The sequence below is a fragment of the Chiroxiphia lanceolata genome, chromosome Z, assembly GCF_009829145.1.
Source record: "Chiroxiphia lanceolata isolate bChiLan1 chromosome Z, bChiLan1.pri, whole genome shotgun sequence".
Taxonomy (NCBI): Eukaryota; Metazoa; Chordata; class Aves; order Passeriformes; family Pipridae; genus Chiroxiphia; species Chiroxiphia lanceolata.
In genome coordinates this window covers 16,648,493-16,671,984 of record NC_045671.1, presented here as the reverse complement: position 1 = coordinate 16,671,984, position 23,492 = coordinate 16,648,493, and the positions used below count along the sequence as shown (strand labels likewise).

General features: G+C 39.3%; 1 protein-coding gene across 2 annotated transcripts in view; it reads right to left on the bottom strand.

Moving 5' to 3' along the window:
- Window positions 1-7,650: 7,650 nt before the first annotated feature.
- The window catches only part of RAB3C (RAB3C, member RAS oncogene family), a 120,135-nt gene continuing 104,293 nt past the window's right edge, over window positions 7,651-23,492 (bottom strand). The window contains exons 4-5 of one of the 2 annotated variants that reach the window (XM_032675939.1): window positions 22,502-22,626; window positions 7,651-11,911 (exon numbers count right to left, since the gene is read on the bottom strand). In XM_032675939.1, the coding sequence (XP_032531830.1) occupies window positions 11,724-11,911; window positions 22,502-22,626 (313 nt within the window). In that variant the 3' untranslated portion in view covers window positions 7,651-11,723. The remainder of the gene's footprint in view (window positions 11,912-22,501; window positions 22,627-23,492) is intronic. The other variant, XM_032675940.1, reaches the window with a different exon arrangement.

Genomic DNA, 23,492 nt, shown 5'->3' with positions numbered 1-23,492 from the left:
TTGCTTAGCACTGAGACACAAAGGCCTCTTACCCAAGCTGAAGAGGTTAATCCACTAATTAGCCCGCTGCAGGAGGGATGTCTGTTGCCAGCACATCTCCAAAATGTAGTTCTGTGATTTCTCCATTTTTCATTGTTAGCAGTTGCCAGGCACCTGCCACTCTGAGTTAGTGATTTCTGAATTACACGACTGTGCAGACAGATTACCTTTAGCCAAGACTGATAACACAGAAGAGAAGGCTTGGCAGATTAATAAATTGTCTTTTTGCTTCCTCTGAAATGTAATAGTGAAGATTTTATATGCTAAGGAAATAGGAAAAAATCCCTGCTCTTATACTTCTGGAATCTCTATTATTATATCTCAGGAAAGTAAATAGTGGAAGAAAACTGGAAGTCACACATAGAAGGGGAATTAGGCCATTTCCGGATGGAAATGTTCATCCCAGGGCCAGGTACTTATGTCCCCTAATAACACGGTATAGAAAGCACTCATCTTTTATTAGATGCCCAGCCCGCTGGGTCCCCTCTCCAGCTCCACCATGAAGACGTAGCAGAAATCGTCGGTGGCAGAGCTGCGGCTGGAAGACTCCGGCGTGGGGTAGTCGTAGGGGGTCGGCGAACATCCTGGCAGCGGAGAGATCGGCCTATGGCTCTGGCACCGCCCACACCCATCCTCACCAGCGCTGGGCAGCGCCAGCGTTCTGTACCTTCGGGGGTGCTGCCCTTGGTGCCTGTCATCCCGCTCCTCCGGGGGTCCTGCAGCCCCTTGCCCGTGCCCTGTGGGGACTCCGGGCTCCCGGAGTCGAAGTTCAGGGAGGTAGTGGGCGGTGTCAGTAGGCAGGAGGAGTCTGTGGGTGCCGTGCCAGCCTTGGGGGCTGGACCCCTACCCAGCTGCAGCTGCTTGAGCTTCTCTTGGATCTGTGGCTCGCCAGGGTGCTCACAGGGGACGCTGTTGGTGGCCAGGCGTGGCCGGGGGCTCCCCTCCGGCTCCGGCTCAGCTCAGCACCCCGAGGAGCAATAGTCCTCCTGGGCAGTGGTGCTCCCCAGGGCAGCAGCCGGGCTCTCGCTCACCTCCAGGAGCTCTGGCGTCGTGCATGCCTCTTTCTTAAGGAGGAAAATGCTCTGTGGGACCCCCTGAATGTGCAGCCAGCCTATCGATCAAGGGCATAGGACTCTTGAAATGAAAGGCTGTGTCTGAAATCCTGTGTGTGCCCTACATTACGTGACCTTCTGTAGACTTAACATGGACAACAAGTACCTCCATCCTGGTAGATGGTCCCCATTCCCTGTGAGGTAAAGGTGAGGCACCTGTGAGCTAAAAGGAAGCTATTTAATCAGCTTGTCAGTAATGCTAGTGCAGATATTTTTATCCTGCATGGACACAAGGTAACATTTGTTCCCTGTTGACTGTAGTTAGACACTAAAACCTTAGTGTTTTTCTGCTTTGCCAGGTGGCATGTGGATGGTTATGTGCCATCACGCAGCGAAGACATCAGAAAACTCATCTCCTCATTGTTAATTACTGAAGAGAGAAACTGCAATTTGAAATGGGCTTTATTTTCTACACAATTTTTAGTGTTGTTCCCCAACAGGAATAAAAGAGATGGCCCAAAGGCAGGTTCCACCCAACACACCAGATGTTGCCCGTGCTGCTGGCCTGCACAGGGGCTGGTAGGGCTGGGGTCAGTGGATAAGCATTCTCCTTGCTTTGCTGAGTATTAAAGATAACAATTAAAACAAATATATGCTGTATCTCTTAGGGTACCTCTTGAAAGATGTACCCTAAGGGCAGAGTTTTTAAAAAAATAGCTGCCTGATCTTACGTTCCTAAAATGTTATCTAAACTTTAAAACTTGATTCAAGAGTCTGGTCAGAGGCAGATATCCTGTGTGGCATCCCCAGATGCTCTACAGCTATTCATAGACTTATTTTCTAACCACAGGCATTGATTTGAAACAAGTGAAGACACACTTCCTGGGGCCTCAGAAAACCTTGCAGGGGCCACAGAGTGAGGCTGTGAACATGATGATGTCTGCACCTGGCCAAGCTGTATCAGGTAAGCTGTATCCCCCTCATTAAGGGGGATAATTTGCCAGTCCAAGGTCACTCTTCATGTGTGCTTGTGCATGAGGAAAAGGCTGTATCTCCTCAGCAGAGTGTGATGCTGACTGTGGAGGTCCCAGATACCCTCCCCTGGGGCAGCTGTTGCAAAGCGAAGAGTGTAATATTAGGTTTTCTAACTCTTCAAGAAGATGGCTTTTATCTTCCTAAACAACTGAGAGTTTGGGTGGGCTTTGGCCCTTCCACAGCATTTTTCTACATTGCCTCTGGTCTCATTTTTCATTGCACTGCAGTGGTTTGCAGAGCTGCCTGAGCTCACTCTTAGGTTTAGCCAGGGCTGACATGTCTCTTCATCGTGCCCCTCCTTCAGCACATCCAGATTCTCAAGTCTCAGTGGAGCATTGGGACCAGACCCAAGCGCACACCCTCTGGCTAGGATATCATGGAGCACAGGACCTCATACCAGCTTCCCACTGCATGTGCTTGCCACTCACAACCTACGTTCACCATGACTTGAAGCAATCTTTTTTTCTAAATCTTCTGTCTTATAGTTTAATTCTTCAAGATCTTGCATGAGTGCCAACAGACACACAGATATAGAAAGGCAATTGAGAAGATTTTTGAAGGTACCTGTTTTTCACTTTGCAGCTCAGGAGTTGCACAGGTCTGTACAGAAATCAACTAACCCTCCTTGCACTTAACTGTCTCAGTTTTTCATTACCTTGCTGAGTCCCCTTGGTTGGGTGTAAGCCCACAGCTTGTCTTTCTCGATTTTGGTGGATCACATTGCTAAGTCATCCACCCTCACGTCACTGCGATATCTTGTTTTCTGTTTCTTACTTTAAGCTGGGAATCTTTTCTGTGTCACTTTACATCTCTCCTTGCCATCATCATTTGTGATGTATATTTTTTTGGTGGTTAGCAACTTTCTGTCTTCAGCCTTCTAACTGGAAATAGGATAAAAATGGGTTTCCTTGAGCATGAAAGATCTCTTGCTGAGGTTTTATTCTAGTAGATCACCCTCTTCATCTACCTATCTGTGATTTTGTCCAATTTAGTTCTATATAAGTTTCAGCATGTTCAAAATAACAGCAATTCAAAAATGTTCTCATTCCAAGGTATCTGTTAGAAGTCATCTATTTCTTCCCTGTTAACCTTCCCCTCTTACACTTCATTCTCTTGTCTTCCAATCCCCCTAAATATGTGAAGCAAGTACATTAGGGTGAATCTCATGGAGCAATGGCATGAAGGAGGTAGATGGAAAAAACCACTATTTTGCCAGTATCATCAGAAGTAATTTTATGACAAGTGTCTCTACTAGAAATAGAAGCTCTATGAGCGAGGGCAGTGAGCTGCACGGATAGGCCCTTCAGCAGAAACCTGTCTAGAGATCACAAAAAGCTAGGAAGCACTTGATGTTGAGAGGGAATTACACAATTATCATATTTATTTTGCAGATGAGATGTAAATATACCAGAAAAATAGGGGAACTTGGCTTCAACACAGGAGAACAACAAGAGCGGGCATGTGCTAAAAGAGTTTGCATGTGAATGCCTGATCACAGGAGATAGAGGACACAGGGGATAGTGCAACTTGTTCAATGGATTGATTGAAGATTAGGACTTTTATGGAGAGAAGATAAATTCAGGAGTCACAGCAGAATTCAAATTAGCACAAGTGTGTGTGTGTGTGTGTGTGTGTGTGCGGGCATTTATGTACGAAAAAACAATAACTGGACAGCTATATATCACAATTTGTGTGAAATAACCACCCACCACATCTGAGATGGTTCATTTGGACAAAGATTACCTGACCAACTAATAACAGCATCCAAAAAGTACATATACTATTTAACAGTTTGGATAGTGAAACATCAAAAGACAAGAACTTTGCCCTATTTTAAATGGTCAGCATATAGGCTGAGACAGCAGCATGCCTTTTCTAAGGAAATACCTTTCTCCTTAGGGCAAAGTCTCCAGTGAATTCTGTGGAATTCATACAGAACTACAATCACCAGTACTACTGAGAGGATATTAATGAAATTAATTATTGTAGATGTGGTATTTTGTCTGTCATTTTGTCAAAAATGAAGTGATTCTCTCCCAGTCTTAGTAGGTGAATGAAAATAAAGATGGCGTGGGGTGTAAGACCATGTCACCACAGCTGAGATATTCATGAATATAGACTCTTGAATATTTATTGTAATCGCAAAAGGGAAAAAAAAAATCCAGAAAAAAATTAAACAAAATCCACTTGGTATACAGAAGTCACATACAAACACAATACCCAATGGAATACACATGGTCTCTATGTCCTCACAGAATTAAAACTCTCCACATAGATAAAACTTGTACTTCACATTCAGAAAGAGCTCCTGTGGACGTATGCAGAAGATTCACAAAATTTGACACCCAGCAGCATTCTAACTAACATATTTTTTAAAACCACAGTAACTATATTGCAATAAGAGTCAGGGGAGAAGGCACAGATTGAGTCTCACCCCCTCACAAAGGTATCCTAAGCAAGTACTTCAGCTTTTCTTTAAGAACAATTCAGTTACAAGTTAGTTTGAGTTAACCAGAACAGCTACATATTTTCAAGGTAAGCATTTATCTTTGTGCATGTAATCACATGCCTATGAGGAATAATAAAAAATCTAGGTAAAATTATCTGCCAGCCCTTGAACTGTCAGGTCACTTAGCAATAAAAAGTTTACATAGTCCTGTAGCAATAAAAAGTTTACATAGTCCTGTAGCAGTCTGTATATTGTATATCTCTATTTATAAAGTGGTACCTCATATTATGACTGCTACTTTGTCTCTTGCTCAGCTACAATGATGCTGAGAATTTCCTTTTTTTGATTAATAATCCCCATATTTTTCTCCATATACATTTTCATTTCACTCTGGTCTTCTGTATAATTTTGCAGAAGTTTTAATAGCAGAAGGTACAAAGAAAATGAGAATTTTAAGGACTTTTCAGGTCATTGCAAGTACTGTCCTGTGCTACTTAATGCAGTCTGGCTATCTCAGAGAAACTATTTGATGGCATAGGAAAGGAAAACCTTGATACTTACTGGTTTCCAGCAGGTCTTAGAGTTTCATTATTTTCCTGATCAAGCTAATTAAAAAAAAAAAAACAACCAAAAAACCAACCAAACAAAACCCAACTAAACCCCAAAACCTAAATCTACCTTATACATTGTCACAAAAATGCATCAGATCAAACTAAAAATCTACTTATGTACTTTAGTATGGTACTAATGAATATACTTTTTAATGAAATTTGTTCAGCAAAACCAGTTCCTCCCATGGCCCAGACACAGTGGCTTATACATATATATATTTAGCAAATTCCCAAGACAGAAGACACATTCCTTTGAAACCAGAGATGTAGCAAGAATTAACAGACTCTGTGGGATGCAAGGCTAGCAAAAAAAAAAAAAAAAAGAAAAGCTAGAAAAATAAATTATTGGATGTCTCCTATTAATTTCATGGTTAGATTTTGACCTGCATTTTGTTTCCATTTGTGCCTCAGCTTTACTCCTAAAAGTGGAGTTGTTGAACTTTGAGTGACATGTAACAGTGGAGTGAAGAACGTGGGTCAATATATTTAAGGATGTGTCTTCCATCTTTAGAATCTAGAGAAGTTAAGAAACTTAAATGTCAGAAGTGACTAATTAAGGTCAGCATCCACTGTGCTGTGCTGCTGAGTGTGACCTTCAAGCTGTTCCCAAAAGTGTTAACCCAGGGCATCAACTGAAGTTTGACAAGTCATCTGCAAGCATATTGGGTACCCCTATTTAGTATTTCAGGTAAGTATTGAGTTAACAGTATCAGATTAAAGAAAACATGCTCGCATGATATTATACAATACAGGCAGACAGAGCATGTAATTGACTCTAAATAACTCAACGTAACTGCTGAGCTCTTAAATTCTTTTAATGCTTCTAGAGAACATGCTTGAAAATATGGGTGGACAGTCTAGCAATGGTTACAGGCATCTTCTGACTGAAAGTGCTGTCCCGCTAGTGTTAGTGTAACATGACAATTTTCAGAAAAGGACACTCACAACTCTAAAAGTAAACTTGACATGCACTTGCAGTAAACATACAAATATCTTTTACTATTGTCTCATATATGAAAAATAGTTCAAGTTACTTAAGAATATCCTCACACTACACTGGTAAAGTGTTTACTTTAGAATTTTTCTAAAAGACACGTACATCTACTGGAAATCTTAAGCCACAAAGGCATCATCAACAGCTTATCACACATACATGATGCTTCTCCCTTTCACACAGGTTTATATACACTGAGTAAATAATTAAATATTGCACTTATTGGCCCATGATCCCTCAGTTTTGAGGTATTCAAAAATAGAAAACATATCTAGTTTTTGTAACATAATTTCATGCAACATTTAAGACATTTGAAATCCACGAACACTAGTATATAGATTACACATTGTGACAGTCCAACTGAGTCACAACGTATCTGACATTACTGACAAAATACTGAACAGGACTTACAGCACAAACATTTCTTTTATCACTAGTTGCAGGTACATGTCAGAATTACTCGAGGAAATTTATCACCAGGAGTGGTGAGCAATCTCTAGCCTTCATTTCTGTGTGTTATGCATGATCCTGAAGTTATTGGAAAATTAGCATTTTTGCTCCCCCCCCCAGATCAATACCAATTACCTTATTCTACAAATGACAAGCCATCTACCTCTGCTGGAACCATGGATAATAAAAGTACGGTCTTCAAATGTAACACATTTGATTTCCAGTGGTAATGACAATTTATGGATAAATTCCACTGTGACATTTAGGGAAGGTGGCACTGAACATGAAAAAGTAACAGTGGGGACTGAATGAGTATCAAAGATGTACTGCTGTGTATATGTGCATACTATGTGTTACAAATTCTGCTTCACTGAACATCCGTGGATAAACCAAACCAAACCAAACCAAACCAAAAAAGAAAAAAAGCTTAATTTGCGGAGGTGAACTACATGTACCATTAAATAAAGAAAACTGGTAGAATTCATTCAAATAATTGAAATGAGTTGCCTCTTTAAATGGGACTTGACAAATAATGAACCTTGGAGAGTCTGGAGTGAGAATGTATGGATTAAATGGTGTAAACTAACACAATCTACTCCCCTGTTGGTATAGGTAAAGACATGTTGCTTTACACCCCTGAGGGCTTATCTATGAGGATTCAAACTCACGATCTCACATATCTGTCATCCTAAACAAGAATTAGGCTTATACACTGTGTGTCCATATAAAACATGCCAAGAAGGAATCAGTCGGTCAGCAGAACAGAAATTTAGTTGATGCTGTAAAAATGCAAATAATAAAACTTACCTCTCACAAACAAATATAAAAAAGAGTAGTTGGGGAGGAGTGGAGTTTGGGAGAGGGTTTCTTTTTGAATGCAATTGCAGCATCATTTATCTGCTACAGATGAAACAAACGCATCCACATCAAATGTAGAGTTTTTGTGACTATTTTTTTCTTGAAAATGGGAAACTCAAAGCATTCTCAAAGTTAGGATCAAACTCCAGCAGATTTTGTGCATCCTGAAATAGCACTTCATTTCTAAAATAAAGAAAGTGCAGGTGGTACAGACTGGTGCTCTGGAAAAGGCCACATAGTTGTAGTCACTTAGGTAGTTTCTCTAGGCATTACATTAAGTATAAGCACAAAGGAACAAACAGTTCCAGGTAACAGACACTTACACAGCTGTTCAGAGAGAAAGAGTATTTTTTGACAAAAAATCAGGCTAGTTCACATGCACTTAAACCAGCAAATGAACAAGTATTAATAAAGTCTAAATAAATTGGTCTACTCACCAACAATAAAAATAAAAAATACAGCATTAAGTTAGTTGCACTTAGACTTGTGAACATGAACTCTTAAAATAAACAAAAACATGCGTCTGAAGGTTCAAGCCAGCAGGCCTTGGTAGCTGTTCGGCAGGCTGGTACCAGGAGATACTGAAGGAACCACTCAATCCCATGCTCCTGTGTGCTCCCAAGGCATTTTCTGAGTACTAGTTTGAAGGTATGACAAGCAACACTCTATCAGAGCATGATAAGGCTGGTGCCATGCACAGAATTATCCTGCTCTTATAAGCTTTAATCTAGATCATAACTTGGAAAATGGGTTGTGTAGTATTAGTTCAGCTGGCACTGTGCAGCTCAGGACTCTCTGTCTAAAGGCATCTAATCTCTTAGAAATTTAACATGCTCTGTGTGTCAACTGCTGTATCTCACCAGATGGATAAATCTCATCTGAAGGGGGTACCTGTGACTCGGCTGTGACAGTCAGTTCTATTTCTGTGCCGAGAGTGACAACAAATTGGTGCAAGGTGTGCAAGTACTTTTTCACCAAGATTTGTGATGAGGCTGAAAGTAGTTTGGGATCTGTTGTCCCAGGCTTCAGTTTAATAATCTTTCCCCTCTTCCATCACTAAAATGTGGTGCTTTGTAGCCTGGTAATTGCTCTAGATGAAATTCGCTATGCTAGTGGATAGATCAAGGATATAATCAAAACCTGCTTGTCTCTTCCAACAACTCATAGTCTGTGACTATTAGATATGTGTGAAGAACAAGACATTGATTGCTTAAATTTAGGCCCTTGATTAAGTTGTGATGGGTTTTCCCAAAATGTTCAGCCTACTTAAATTTAAGAAAAACTGCACTTCTACCACATAAGTCAAGAGGATCCAAGCCAGATTGACACAGACTGCTTTTGGATGCCCTATCCTGTAACAAGCCAAGGCATAATTTTAAATAGAATAAAAATTCCAATACTGCTAGTCCCCTCAGAATTCTTAAAATGTTTAGGGAAGGTATAGAAAGTTACTTTTCAAAAGATTTTCTGTCTTTAGTGTTTCTCTACAATAGGCAAGTTCCAGCTGAGAGACGTACTGAGACCATAATGCTCCTGATCTATATGTGACCAAATTTTATAGCAGAAACTCAATATTTCTGTAAAGCATGTGGCTGCAAAAGCTAACCTGTGATAGAAAATCAAAGCCTACTTTTCTAAAAGAAGGTAACCCAAATTGTTAAGAAAAGGTTTACTTGAACTTCCAGAAACATGAAGCAGAGATTCTCCCTCTGAGTTTGCGGTTACTCTTCTGCCCATGCAAAATGAAAAGCAATTAATTAATCCCATTTATGTAAAGAACTCTTTATCTACCACTCAAATTTTTTAAAAATATATATGCTAATAATGTATATAATGAATCTACATGGTTATACTGAGGCAGGGAGGGTCTTAAATTCATTGCAATGGAATACAAACATCTGTGGCCGTAGTAAGGGGCATCTTGAAGTCTTTTTTTCCTTGTTTCATTACAGTTTTGCAGCAAGCACCCCAGAGCAAAGCTGGAAGAATACTTGCACTTTTAGCCATCTGCAGGATATGCCCAAGTTCATGAATGATGTGATTAGGTCCTTCTCTTTCCTCCCCTTGCCTGAGATGGTTCAGACTAATAATACAACCTAAAATTTTTCTAAATCGCTTGAGACCTGAAGCTGAATTCTGTCTCAAGGCTCTCCTGATCCTTTTTTCCAGCAGGAACAACTGCACATTAACAATAAAAGCACGGAAAACTTGCCCACTGTTTCAAACTAAGCTTCCTCAACTTTGCATTGTTTCCTTTTTTTCAAATCAGCTGGTACCTAGTGGGTAAAGAGGTCCTAATGAAAGTCTCTCAGGACAGTTAGCAACACATTGCCTTAGAGGAAAGAGGGAAAAGCAGCACCCCGGAGAGAGACAGGACTGTGGTTTGGATAGCACATGCCTCTTCCATCTGACTGCTCATTGGCCCTAAAGAGGATAGTGCTTTCTCTTCATGGTTTCCAAGTCTATTAGGAAAAAAGTGCTTAAGTAAACTAGCTAACAGGTTTAAAACCCCAGACTGAACAAAGAACTTTTACTCATTTAAGTTATGCAGCCAGTGTAGGCACCCTCATGGCATACCCATTTTACATGTGGCTATATGCCTTGTTTGGGAGGAATTTTTACTCTGTCGAAGTGTATGTAGATTATTTAATCAGTTAAAAAAAAAAGGGACCATTTTCTCTTATTGTGTATCAGGAGTTACATAAATTACCTTCAAATGACGTAAAGTGTGTAGAGGGATTTCTTTGCAGTTGTGAGCCATTTCAAGTACCATGTGTTACTTCTGGGTTTTTTTATATGTTTTCATTTTCCCACTGCAGACAGTTTAAGGAATGTCAGCCTTGTCCTAAATTCTGTCTAACTGGAATAATAAAATAGTCAATGCTTCTTCAATTATGCTGTTTAGTTAAAAAATGTCATTGTAATGCAAGTAAAGCAGTTGTACAAAGTACTGCAGGGCACAGATGTAAGCAATTACTTAAAGGAGTAAAAACTGTGAAATATGACTATTTTAACACTTTATTAAAAATAATTTGTGTACTTTATTCTGCTATCTTCACAGCCTTCTGCTAATCTTATTAATGTATTCAGCCTAAGACCAGAAATGTTCTTGACAATTTTTTATTACTCCTACACTTTTAAAAATTCCAGTTCTCTTGCCAAAATAGATGGAAAAAATGAGGTCAAACTTCAGTTCACTGACACCATCAGCACTTCTGCAATAGGTCTAAATAAAATACAGGTGTTTGTAGCCAGTGGTGGCTGTCTCAGTGACTGAACGGGAGATTAAATTCCTGAAAATCAAAGCATGGAGGTTTGACAGCAACATGATAAGGAAATTCTTAGCTATGAACAACCAAGCACAATGGATTTGGCTCTGTCAGGGATAATATAGAACTTTGTGGTTAATATCTCACATACAGAAATGGAAAGAGTTAACCAGCCCTCCACTACAGGGGTAGGTAAGACTGGGATCTCCATAATGATGGAATGACAAATTAAGTCTAGTTTCAGAAAGTTATTAGATAGACATGCAGCTCCTATGGAAAAGTAAACACACTAGCTATGCAGTCAGGATAAAGTACCTATTATCTCTGAGGGTCTGGACTGATTACTGTCCAACTGGAAATTCACAGAGAATTTTGGTGGCTTTGGGTCCAGGAACTAACTTCTTTCTAACTTCTGCAGTTTCCAGTCAGCCAGGATGTGTAACATATTGAATGTAGATTTGCCAAGGTAATGTGCTACAGGAAGCGTCCCTTATACAAATGACCTGGACAGAGGGATTGTCTCACTACAAGGATACTTCTAAATTCGTTTTCAGTCAGGAGAATATATAAGTGGCATCGGGAGGCTTATTCTAAAACTCCCTGGCCACTACCCTATGGATTTCATTATATAACTTGAAAGTGATGAAGTGAGAGAAAATTCTAGGCAAATGTGGTCTGAGGACATGGCACCAGCTGAAGTAATTGTTACGTAAAACACTAAAAGGAAAAGAGAAATTAATAGCCAGGCTGCATGCAAAAGCCAGATGCTAAAATATGGATCATCCTTTCAGACTAATAATTGCTCCATCTCCATATGCATACTCAAACTGCTGCTGACATAAAATAAGACTGTTTTCCCAAATAAATTAATAAGACAGTATAAATAAAGGCATATAGACTATTCATAAACACTCTGAAAAACTCTGTTGGCAATGGAACACACTGGAGCCTTTGCTGATAGCTGCATTAACAGCTGCAGTTGGGCTGCTGTGGAGCAGGGGTGTCCTTTAGCCGTGTATTCTGGTTGCTGGCAGCAATGGTGGGATTCATCTCCAGACTTTCTGACATTTTGTCACAGATGATATCCACAAGTCGCTCAAATGTCTGCTTGACATTAATGTTTTCCTTGGCACTTGTTTCAAAAAATTCAAACCCTAAGAAAATAAACAACACATTTATGTTCTATGCATATTTCAGTTTCTCCGACAAATATACAAACTTCTCTTGGCCAAGGAAGAGTTGAGAGACACTCAGAAAGGAAACATGTGAAACGACACATACAAGAAGAGCAATTAAAATTTTAACATAATCAGATTAAATACACTATTTGCTATTTGCTTTATATAAAGCCAGATAAAGTCAGGACTGTTCCGAATATATTACCTCAGTCAAACTCTACTTTAAAACATTCTAATCTAAAAATTGATACCGTTTTGAATGTATTATTTTAGAAACCCCCTATATATGCAGCCATTGGGAAGGAATAATCTGCTGCTCCATCTCTTAACTCTTATGTTCCTTGGAGCATTATTCAGCTGGAAACAGCCACTTTCATGGTGTTATCAAGCTGGTGCCAAAATAGAAAACTACATTTGGAAAAGTACAGGTAAAAACCAAGCAAGACAAGGAAAAATTTTTGCAATTTGATATTTGCTAAGGTTAGACATGAATGCTTGGGGCAGAAGGGTTCAGTGACAATGAGAGGATGCCTGAGAAATGGCACCCACATTCTCATGGAGAATTTTGGTGGCTTTGGGTCCAGTTTGGGTCCAGCCTTGGAGAAGACGATAGGAAGAATAAATCTTAAGGACATTTATAAGTGAAGCAGTTTTTATAGTTAAGAAGACAATAACTGGCACATGAGATAATCATGAAATGGTCAAATATCATAGCTAGGTAAGAGATCTGGACAGAGGAGAGCAGAAAGTGAAAGGAAAAGAGTCACAAAGAAGAGAGGAGACCCATTTCGGGAAACACTATAACGTGGATAGGATTGAGAAAACAGGCCCACTGTCATGGTGAGGATGTTTTGCATTAAGAACATCATAAAAAACTTTAGAAGCATTCTCCAAGTCAAATAAAGGGTACAATTAGCACAAACTAATTTATTCAAAGAAAATAAAAATAGACACTACAGCATGGTGATTTCTATGAAATTTTAGATACAATTTTGATATAAGAAAGAAATTGCAATCATAGTAGTAGTGTAGCTGGTTATCAGGCTATGATGGTATTCCATCACCTTAGACATTAATTGCCTGGAACTTCCCAGATAGGCTCTGCTGCATAGAATAGACCATGCACTGACCTGTGAGAGAGTGGCTAAACTCCCAGCTGCCTCCACAACAAAGGAACCAGCTGCCTCCACAACAAAGGAAACACTATTCTTTACAGGAACTGTACAGGTGGGAATTTTGGACAGACTTGGAAATTAACTTATACAAAACTTCCCTATAAATTAGATTGGTTCTTTTTGTTTGTTTGTTTAACTGAAACACTGTCTGTGGAAAAGTTCCTAAGAGACATAGAGCATTTTTCCTAGTGGAGTGTGCCTGTAATAAACACCTGAATTTTGGTTGTTTTCATTTTGTTATGGAATATTTTGCAGATCTTTTTTCCCATGACCTCTCCTTCCCTCCTGACTCATCTTGCATTTATTATTACTAAGAGTGCTTAGACATCCTAAACTTCTAAAATCCCTGTGTATGAGGCCTCAGTTCTATAGCTTTTAATATTTTCTTCAGGATTTTTTTCCTCTGCTCGTTGTTGATGGAGAGAAGAGATTTTCCATGTGAGTATAAGTGTGAAGTGAGGCAACTATCTGGTGGCACTTAGAGAAGTGTAGCTCAAAGAACACCATGTTCTCACCACCTGTGATGATCAGTACTGCTGATGTGGATGAGACTAGGTAGAGCAGATTATTGCAAAGACATGACAAAGCCCAAGAGGCAAGTAGGTAGGTAATGCAGAACAGAGCTGAAACTAAGAAAATCCAAAACATCACAGTGTTGTCTGAACATTTGTACAAAGTGTGTGGAACATGCATCAGGATATTCTAATTTAAATGCATCTTTTTTGTTTAATTCAGTTTTCCCTTGCTGACTCTTTCCCTTGCTGTTGCTCACCTAGTGATCTATAATGCACACAGACCAGTTTAGATAGCTTCTGTGAAGCATACAAACACCCAGAATAACTGACTTTGTTCTCTCTCTGCCTCACACTTGTGCTGGCTCTGCAGAGGCTCCTTCATGACTGCTCATTAACAGCTGGTTTATGTTTGCTTTTAAAACATAAGGAAGCAAAAAGCCTAGAAAGCAGTCATATGCAAAGGCTAGAACATTCTGCACTGTCTCATCTTCCTAAGAAAATGTGACATCAAAAGGACACACTAGATAGCAAATTTTAAGCGCAATTCCACAGACAACACAGACAAGAGATATGTTAATGTTTCACCAGTTGATCAGGAAGACATTTTGATTTCAGAATATTTGTTCACAACCAAGACAATTTCATTTACCACTCTCAATGTTATGTTATGTTTTACAGATGTCCTCAAGGGTGTGTTCCTGCAATAACTATCATTCCATGAGGACAAGCTTGAACTGTGATCCTTAGTGCTGCTCTTCAATCATAGTGCCTATTTCAATCCAGTATTGTGAAGAGTAGTAGAAGACTGCAACAACAGAGCAAGAAATGGCTGCAGGAAGCTGCTCCCTTTGTAACAGTGATATATAAAAGGCAAAGTCTAGGTACTCATGGGAATGAATAATTTAACAGTGTTATAGTGTATAAAGGAGAGGAGTTAATAAGGCCTTATTTTCTTGGATTTGCATCCTGCGAGCAGTTCAGCAGGGGGCACTGGCAGGCACTTACCTTCTTGTCTGCTGTGAATAGTATCTAATAAGGTTTGCATTCTGTTATAGGCTATAAATCCCAGGAGGGAATTTTTCCTTCCCCTGCTCCACTGTAAGAAAAATGGAGTTCAAAAGGGAAGGGGGAAAGGGGTCAGTTAGCTTTACAAAAGATCTGGCAAAGCTGAAGCTAATGGCCCATTGAAGGCTGGAGTGTGGGGTGGAGAAGTTTGGGATTTTTTGGGTAGCTGGCCTGGCTCACAGGCAGGAGAAGTCAGTTTCTGGGTTCTCTCTCTGGAACGGAGATGGGGTAGCTGTCTTTGTTTCCAGCTCGAACCTGCTGCGTTTTCATTGGAGAGTTTTTGTGCTCACTGGGAGAAAAAAGGAGGAGCCTTGAGACACCGTCATCTGAGGACAACAGTGAGTTCCGTGGGGGTGGACTGCTTTCCTTTCCCCCTTCTTCCATTGGGGGAAGGGTCCCCATTTTCTTTTTCAGCTTCTCCCACGACCCGAGACCAACCCCCAGACCCCTCCCTGTGTGGTGACCGACAGAGCCCAACAGCGCCCCCTGCAGGTCACACAGGGTACTGCAGGCTCTGCACCCCCAGTGACCCAACAGCGCCCCCTGCAGGCCACGATTAGGACTGCGCTAAAGGACAGAGAAGTGTTCAGACCCTTTCTTTTGTTTGAAGGGGACTTTTTGGGTACAGGACTATTTTTTTGTGTGTTCTGTTAGTGTTCTTGCCAACATACATATATCTTTTAATAAAGGGTTGTTATTTCTTCTGGGTTTTTCCACACTTCCTCGATTAAAGCCCCTTAATTTTGAATTTACAATTGCTGAGAGAGAGGAGTTTGGTTTGTCTCATAACTCATCCTCTTTAGCAAACATTCCAGTCTCTTCAAACTGAGACACATTCACATTGCAGGCTGCCAGTCAAGGCAACTGCAAGACCTTCCTCCTCTGCTCCGATATCCACTTCCTCAGAACTGTCAATATCTTTTAGACAAAGAGAGACAGACACACATGCATGACTGCAAAGGTCATCTCTCCTAGGAAACTGGACTAAAAGTAGATGGTGACCATTGCTGTTCTTCAGAGTATCTCCTACACGAGCAACTACGGCAGCAGACCTGATTATGCTGTGCTTTGCTCTGTAGACCAGACAGAGCATTAGCCCTGCTGTCTATACAAGCCCAAGTGCTGGACTGTGTTAAGGAAAGTACTGAAACAGCATTAAGCTCCAAAACAGGACTCTGCTAATATTAAGTCAGTGAAGAGCAGTGCTTTAGCATCATTCTAGATAGAGTTAGTGTAAAGACTATTAACAGAAATGCTAAGGTATTTATCCAATCTTTGGATTTGGATGCCCAAATTTATTAACAAAATTGAAGCTAAAGGGAGACTATCAGCTATGACAGAACAGACAGACCTGAGGGATGATTCCTAGTCATGCTCTAGCAAACACCTTTTTTTCTAGTCTTTTCAGAATAGAAGGTTTTATATGAATTCCAGTTGTATTAATTTTGATTGCAGTTTCCAGATACACTTTAAATGAGTGCATTTGGGCAATAAATTAAATTTCTGGCAAAGAATTTTTTTGGTTGTTTATAGGAGACATTGGCTGAGCAAACACGTGCTTCTCAGTGTCGTTAAGTAACTTTGCTGTAATGCAGTTCCCGGTATGTGAAAGGAATGGTAGATTGACATTTCTCCCAGTTAAAAAACATAAAAGGAGCCTTTAATTGCTCTGCCAATACTCTATGTGTGTTGTAACTAAACAGAAGACTGGTATTTGTCAGTGCTGTCAGTCTGTCTCTTTGGCACTAACATTTGCCCTTTAAAAAGAGCTAAAAAACAATGAAGGATGCAAGTATGAACAGGCATGTTCCTGCATAACCCAATTATTTTCATTTTTAATGTAAAATTAGATGCAGCCATATGTCCATGCTCTCTAAGTTGTAGGTGACCCTGCCTTGTGCACCAAAGCCTCCAGTAAGCCATAGAGGCAAAACAGAACTAGCTGCTCTAGCAAGATGTGTGCTGATGTGTCAACCCCCATGGTTCCTGATTTAGATGCCAAATATACAGCTCTAAAAATGCCCCTTCAGCTCAATGCCCAAACTCACAGCTGCCAAGTAACCCCAGTGTACTCATAGATGCTTAAAGTACACATTATCCCCCAAGGGCTCATACCCCAAGGCAAGTGAATGTGCACTCCAGTCCTGATGCTGGGGACCTGCTGCCTTTTGCCCCAGCCCTGACAAGATTCAGAAACCAGTCATGTTCCTGCCCCATCTCAGCAGCTGGGTCAGATCACATAGAATTGCACCCTGTATAGCACATGACACTGACAAATGCTCCATTTTCAGGCTTAGTGGCATGCTAAATGAGTTTAATTTGAAGAAATCCAATCACTGCTCAATTGGGTCTCTGGTGTCTCCTCAGCATGACTGTTACGTACATAAATATCTGAGCCAAGAACAAAATGAAAATAAAATAGGCAGAGAAGGATGATTTTGGTTTAAAGTGAGAATTTTTCTTCTTGTTTTCGGTGAAATTTATTTTCAAAGCATGGGAAATCATGAGAAGGAGCAAAACAGAGAGAGAGAGAGAGAGAGAAAGAGAGAGAGAGAGAAAGAGACAGAGAGAAAGAGAGAGAGAGGGAAAGAAATGGAGAAAGAGAGAAAGAAAGAAAAAAAGAGAAAAAAAGAAAGAAAGAAAAAAAATAAAGAGAAAGAAAGAAAGAAAAAGAAAGCAAGAAAGAAAAAGCAAGAAAGAGAGAAAGAGAGAAAGAGAGAAAGAGAGAAAGAAAGAGAGAAAGAGAGAAAGAAAGAAAGAAAGAAAGAAAGAAAGAAAGAAAGAAAGAGAAAGAAAGAAAGAAAGAAAGAAAGAAAGAAAGAAAGAAAGAAAGAAAGAAAGAAAGAAAGAAAGAAAGAGAAAGAAAAAAAGAAATAAAGAAAGAAAGACTTTAGGGGAGAAATGGCCCAAAAGATGCAAAGAGAAAGGATGGAGAGAGGAAAAGCACACCAAAATATAAAAGATGATGTATGTGCTTATATCTGAGGGGTAAAATGACTGTCTCTCTGAGTAACAAGCTGTGAAGGTGCACTGAAGTCGCAGTCACTGCTGACCCTGGGCACATAATATTCAGAGCCCTGTGCAGGTGCCCTGAGTGCAGTATCAGGGCTGACTTCTGCCATTCCTTGCAGAAGGGAATGTGAGAGCTCACTCAAAAGGGCCTGCTTCATTTTGTTTTCTAAAGTCAGTTGTTGGCCTCTAGGGGAGACAGCACGCCAGGGTAAATTTAGAAAACAGGCAAGTGCACCCCAGGTCATGCTCAGACATGCAGAATGACCCCAGCCATGGGTGATCCTGAGTGGCAGAGCATAAGAAATATGGAGGCACAGAAAATCTGAAGGGAAGGGCACTGCTCTGAAAACTGCTGGATGGAACATAGAGCCAGGGGTATATTTTAGTCAGTCATCATACTAGGTGATCACCAGAATTCCCTTCCAACCAACACTTCTATGATAAAACCACTCAGTTTCCCAAAGCCTTAGCCAACCTAAGACAAAAAGGGGGGATAGAACAAACAAGATCTTACAGAAAAGGTGGTCAGACATTTGGGGCAGGTCTTGTAGTATTCCCCTAGTACCTGGTGCAGCATCAGCACAATCAGCATAGTTTGGACTTGTGGCAGGATTGTACTTTTGCAGCAACCATAGGGGCCTAGGACTTCAAGATATTTTGTATTCACAGTATTTGCAATTAAAACTGCTGATTGTTGAAAGCATTTGTAACACAGAGATAGCAAACAAGAGTTTGTACAGAACCACCTGAGAAACCAAAGAGCTCAAAAAAACTTACGTACCTAATTTGCATGCACAGCAGAATGTCCAAAATAAATGGAGAAAGTGTATTTCAAATTTCATATGCGACTATCCACTTCCATGTGCAGTTACTCGGACTCTATTCAAAGCTCTGTGTACACCCTGCCTGCTAATCCTTTGCTGGAATGTTGATAACAAGTGCAATATATGGTACAGACCACAAGTAGAAGAACCAAGAAACCTATGCCATTTGCGAATCACTCTTTTTATTTCTCTTCCAAGAATAGACACCAAACTTTTAGGAATGTATGAATTCAGCTGAAATGCACAAGACTAATATCTCAGAAAAGCTGTGCTACCAATTCACTGCCAAGTGTACATTTTGCTTGTAAGAAGTTCCCAGCCTGTTTTACTAAAATGCTTTAAAGCATGTAAGTGTTTTGGATTTAAAGCACGTAAGTTATATTGGGATTTCACTCAACAGCCAATGCACGTAGTGCTTACAGCAAACATTCATGAAGATACAAAATATAAGAATTATATTCCATACCCTTTTTTGTAATGATTAGCAAATAAACTTCTTTGAATGTGTTTGCTGTGATCCCCATGTCAGTATTAACATTACATTAATTAGTTCTCTCTGTTGGCTGGTTTGTCATGTTTCTGTATTTTCTTAGAATGATCTCTCTATGAGTTAAAATTACACAACTTTATCTGAACCCATCTATTTTCATCTCATTCTAACATTAGTCTTTTAATGATGCTATTGTGTTAAACAACCATGAACTAATTTCTGACAGAAGGCTGTACCACTTACAAAAAATTACTGAATAGGGTGATAAGGAATGACTAAGGTGTGAGATGGTCTTTGCATGTGGAACAATTCTGGGAATTTCAGCATGGAAAAAAGGAGTATGACAGAGCTCTCTGAAACCTAGAGTGTTAGAGAGCAGGTAGCAGCAAACAGTTGTTCATTGCTTTTCAGAATGTAACAGTGAAGAAACATAAAATAAAACTATCAGGGGCCAATTCAAAGCAGAAGGGGATAACAGACAAACTATGCATTTTTAAAGGATGTTGTGGATAGCAAGACTTTTTATGGTTTCAAAGACATCATTGTACAAGTCCATGGAAAAAAATCGTGAAAGGGCTATTGAATATAAATGTACTACATTTGGTTCATGAGACCCACAAATATAATTTGCTACAGTCTGGGAAAGTATCACTATATGTTTGCCAATTTATATGTTGGCATAAGACACCTACTTATGGTCATTACCATAGGTAAATTAGTATACTGCTTGTAGCTATGATCCATGGTGGTATCGCCAGAGTAAGGTCATAATCAACAAACTTAAAAAAAATCTTTGATGGAAACAAGACAGATTCTGACCTCATAAGCATTCTGTTAATTTTTCTTCAAGGTCAGATCTGGATTCTTAACTATTCCTTCTTCCTTTTGTGAACTTTGAATAGTGTCATGAGAAAGGTGCTCGGAGCTACCACAGGATACTTGACTAGTTCAGCCAGACCTCCTCCACCAGGAATGAGACCTATTGGTGGTTGATCTAAACTACTTGTTTGAGTTACACTTGAGAAATAAGCCAGCACTGAAATTTAAAGAAATTAATGATTACACCTTGTAAATAAAATTTAAGGCCACAGTTTTCAGAAAGGTCAGAAGCCACATGAAGACTCAATTTTCCAATAAAGCTGTCCTTAACAGAACACCTTGTTTCCCTGAAGGATTGAATGCCCATTACTCTTTTTGATCTTTTGAAAATCCACCCCAAAATGTGCATGTATTCATTTTCTCAGTGATTTCAAATAAACTAGCCCTGAAAATAAAATCACACTTTAGAACAGAGGGTGTCACAATATGTTCTTTGTACAGCACGCGTGAGTTGTATTTGCTTGTAATTGTGGCTGCAATCAAGATTGCAGATCATGGCATTCAAAGGGCCCTCAGTTTTAAACTGTCTTGCTAGACACTAAAATCTATATTGTTATTTTTAAAACTTGCCCATAAGACATGTTATCAACCCACTGTCAGAGAAAGACAGGATAGTCCCATGTGTTTGGCTCAACGTGTGTCCTTCAGACTAGTCAGAAGGCCAGAGCACTTACTACAGTTAAGGGAAAGTCATTCTTCTGCTTTTCCTGCCACCACGTCCCACAGTCTCTAAGCAGATTTAAGAAATGATTGCAGCTGTATAAGAAACATGTAAATATTTGTGTGTGCAGTCTGACTACAGTAAATGACTAGATCAGAGACAAAAGTTATCCAGTACAATCATCTGCCCTTGAAATAGTCACAAGATGTGTACCTGAGAAAGGAAACCCCCGAGTACATAAATATGGAAATAGAAGATACTCTGCTTCCATAAAGATTGAATTTTAAATCCCAGGAGCTGGATTTTGCTTTAAAGCCTGAAACATGAGTTTTGATATCTATCTCATTACTCTTTTTCTTTTTTTTCAAGCATTGGTTGTTACAGCTGAGGATTCTTGGCTGTACAACATGCAAAGTTCCTTCCAATCTTGCTGAATTCATGACCCTGGGGATTCCTTGCCAATTCCCTACATTAACTTTTTACAAGAAAATAGTTCAAGGAGAAGAAATTCAGATTAATTATGTGAGTTAAAAAAGCCCAACTCTTCAAACTCATTAGTGTAAATTTATGGTTATTGTCAGACTTTTTAGTGCCTGGTCTAAATTTGTGGTAAGAGTATACAGTTGTATTTTTGGGATCTTTTTCTCCACTGAATACATTTTCCTAGCTCTTAGTAAAATTAGTAAATATTAGAAATGGGAAGAACAGATTATAGAAATATATATAATATGCCAGGTATTTCTGCAAAGAAAAATATCCTCTAGTAAAGCAAGTGCAAAGGTAATTGTTATGGTTTTGTTACAAACAGTTTTAGAAACTCAGTTCTTCACAAATGTTGCAAAGTTCTCTGGACTTAACCTGCTGTTAAATATTTTCTGTCACCTTTCAAGGATTAATTTATAGTAATTTTTAAAGTACACTTTGGAGAAGTGCTTTTATACATATGCAACACTTACTTAGACAGATGCAATAGGAAGATATGTTATTCTGATGAAACTGTTTACTAGGAAAAACAATTGCACCACTAGAAAAAATATTTTTAAAAAAATAAGGTTAGCGACCTATGAATATACATAAGTTAAGAACCACCAGCATGAGACTAGATGCACTCTTAAAACATCCTTTCATCTAACCACCTATATAGGAATAATGACAAGGAGATCCTCGTTACACATATTTTGATCAGACTGAGCTTTTACCTCATTCAGTTTCAAAAATAATAACAAACGTATGTCAATAGTTTATGTACCCTAGCACATAAACTGATCTCCAATGATGCCAGAGTTTGATTTGCACACCTTCTGAACTTGCTCTGCAGAGATCAACAAATCTGAAGGAACAAAAAAGGCTGGGTAGTCATTTAAAAAATATTTCCTTTCATGGCATAAAAAGAGTAACAGTGTTGGGTAGAAACAGAAAGAACAGAGCTGTTCACAGCTCTGTAATTTTCTCTGTGTATAACATTTGCCTCCCAGAGGGAGACTTTATGAAACAGAGGATCATATTTTCTATGAATAGTATGTGAATGTACAGCAGATGAAGTGTTAGCAGTGAGAGTTAGACATCAGCATCTTTTTGGTTTGGATTATTGGTAGTGGTAATCATAAACCAAATGTTCTCAGCTTGCAAAAAGATCTAGTTCACATTTTGAGTAAGCTGTTTCTTCAATCTCTCCTTTCCTCTTTTTGTTGTTGTTTTTTTGAATTTTTTTATTTTTTTCCTTTCTGCCTTTAGCTATAACTACCTAAACATACTGTATATATACAGACACATGACAAATGTTGCTCCATATCACAAATGATATGCCGAAAGAAAAGGGAGGCAGTGTGTGACTATTCCTTTACAGTGAATGTGTCACGAACACTTCAAGTACTGTAGCAATTAATGAAATTAATTTGTGCATTCTCATAAGCAATCATAAAGCTTTTGTCATGTCCTTTCTTACCAAGTTGCTCTGCTAAATGTTTGCCCCTCTCAGTGAAGATTACTCGTTCATCCTCCATGTCACATTTGTTGCCAACCAAAATAACCTGAGCATTGTCCCAAGAGTATGTTTTGATTTGAGTTGACCTTAAAAGAAAAAGAGAGAGAGAGAGAAGAGTCAAAGCAAAGCAAATTCCCCTCTGACCAATTTCAAACAGGATTGCAACAAGGCAAGAGACAATAAATGATTTTGACAACTAGGGTAACATGATGCTGTTTAATTATGGATTTCAAGTAAACTAAGGATTATCTGTCAGGTATTATTATTACATGAATAATATCAACACAAGATTTACTTTTGCTTGTTAAAAAATATTTTCCCTGCCATCAACATTCTTCCTATATTTTTATGAAGAAAAGATGACACTTTCTCCCACAGAATTAAAAAGTGTTTTCACATTTAATGCAAACCTTATAAATCAAAAACAGACCTCTGAAACAAAATCACCAGCTTGTTCATTTCTTATCTTTCAACTTCTCAAATCAGGATGTAAATTTAGCAGCAAAACCTCAAAGCCAGTGTCTCTTCCTTCTGTTATTTCTCTCCATCACATTCCTCTACAGGTCTTTGACCTAGCAGAAGTGCAGCAACATTTACACTGTGCATTAAGCCATTGACAAGAGCTGAGTTTGAACGCTGATTTAACTTCCATTTAAATTATAAAAGCCTTAACCGTAACTGCATCTGAATGAGAGTATCTGAGGCCTTGAAACATCGTGGGACCTTGAGTGCTGGTGGTGAAACAGCTTACGCTAAAAATGCTCTCTTCTGCAATTTGAATTTGATGCAGCTAATGGGGAACTTAGGAGCACACTCAACAGTACCTCTCAGTTGCTGACTGCCACCATCCTAGTGATACTCAGACCTGCTCTGCAGGAAGGAAAGCTCCACAGCTGGCTCCAAGCTCGGCCAACGGTGATGCTACTAGTTTCCACCTTCTGTCAGAGCAGTG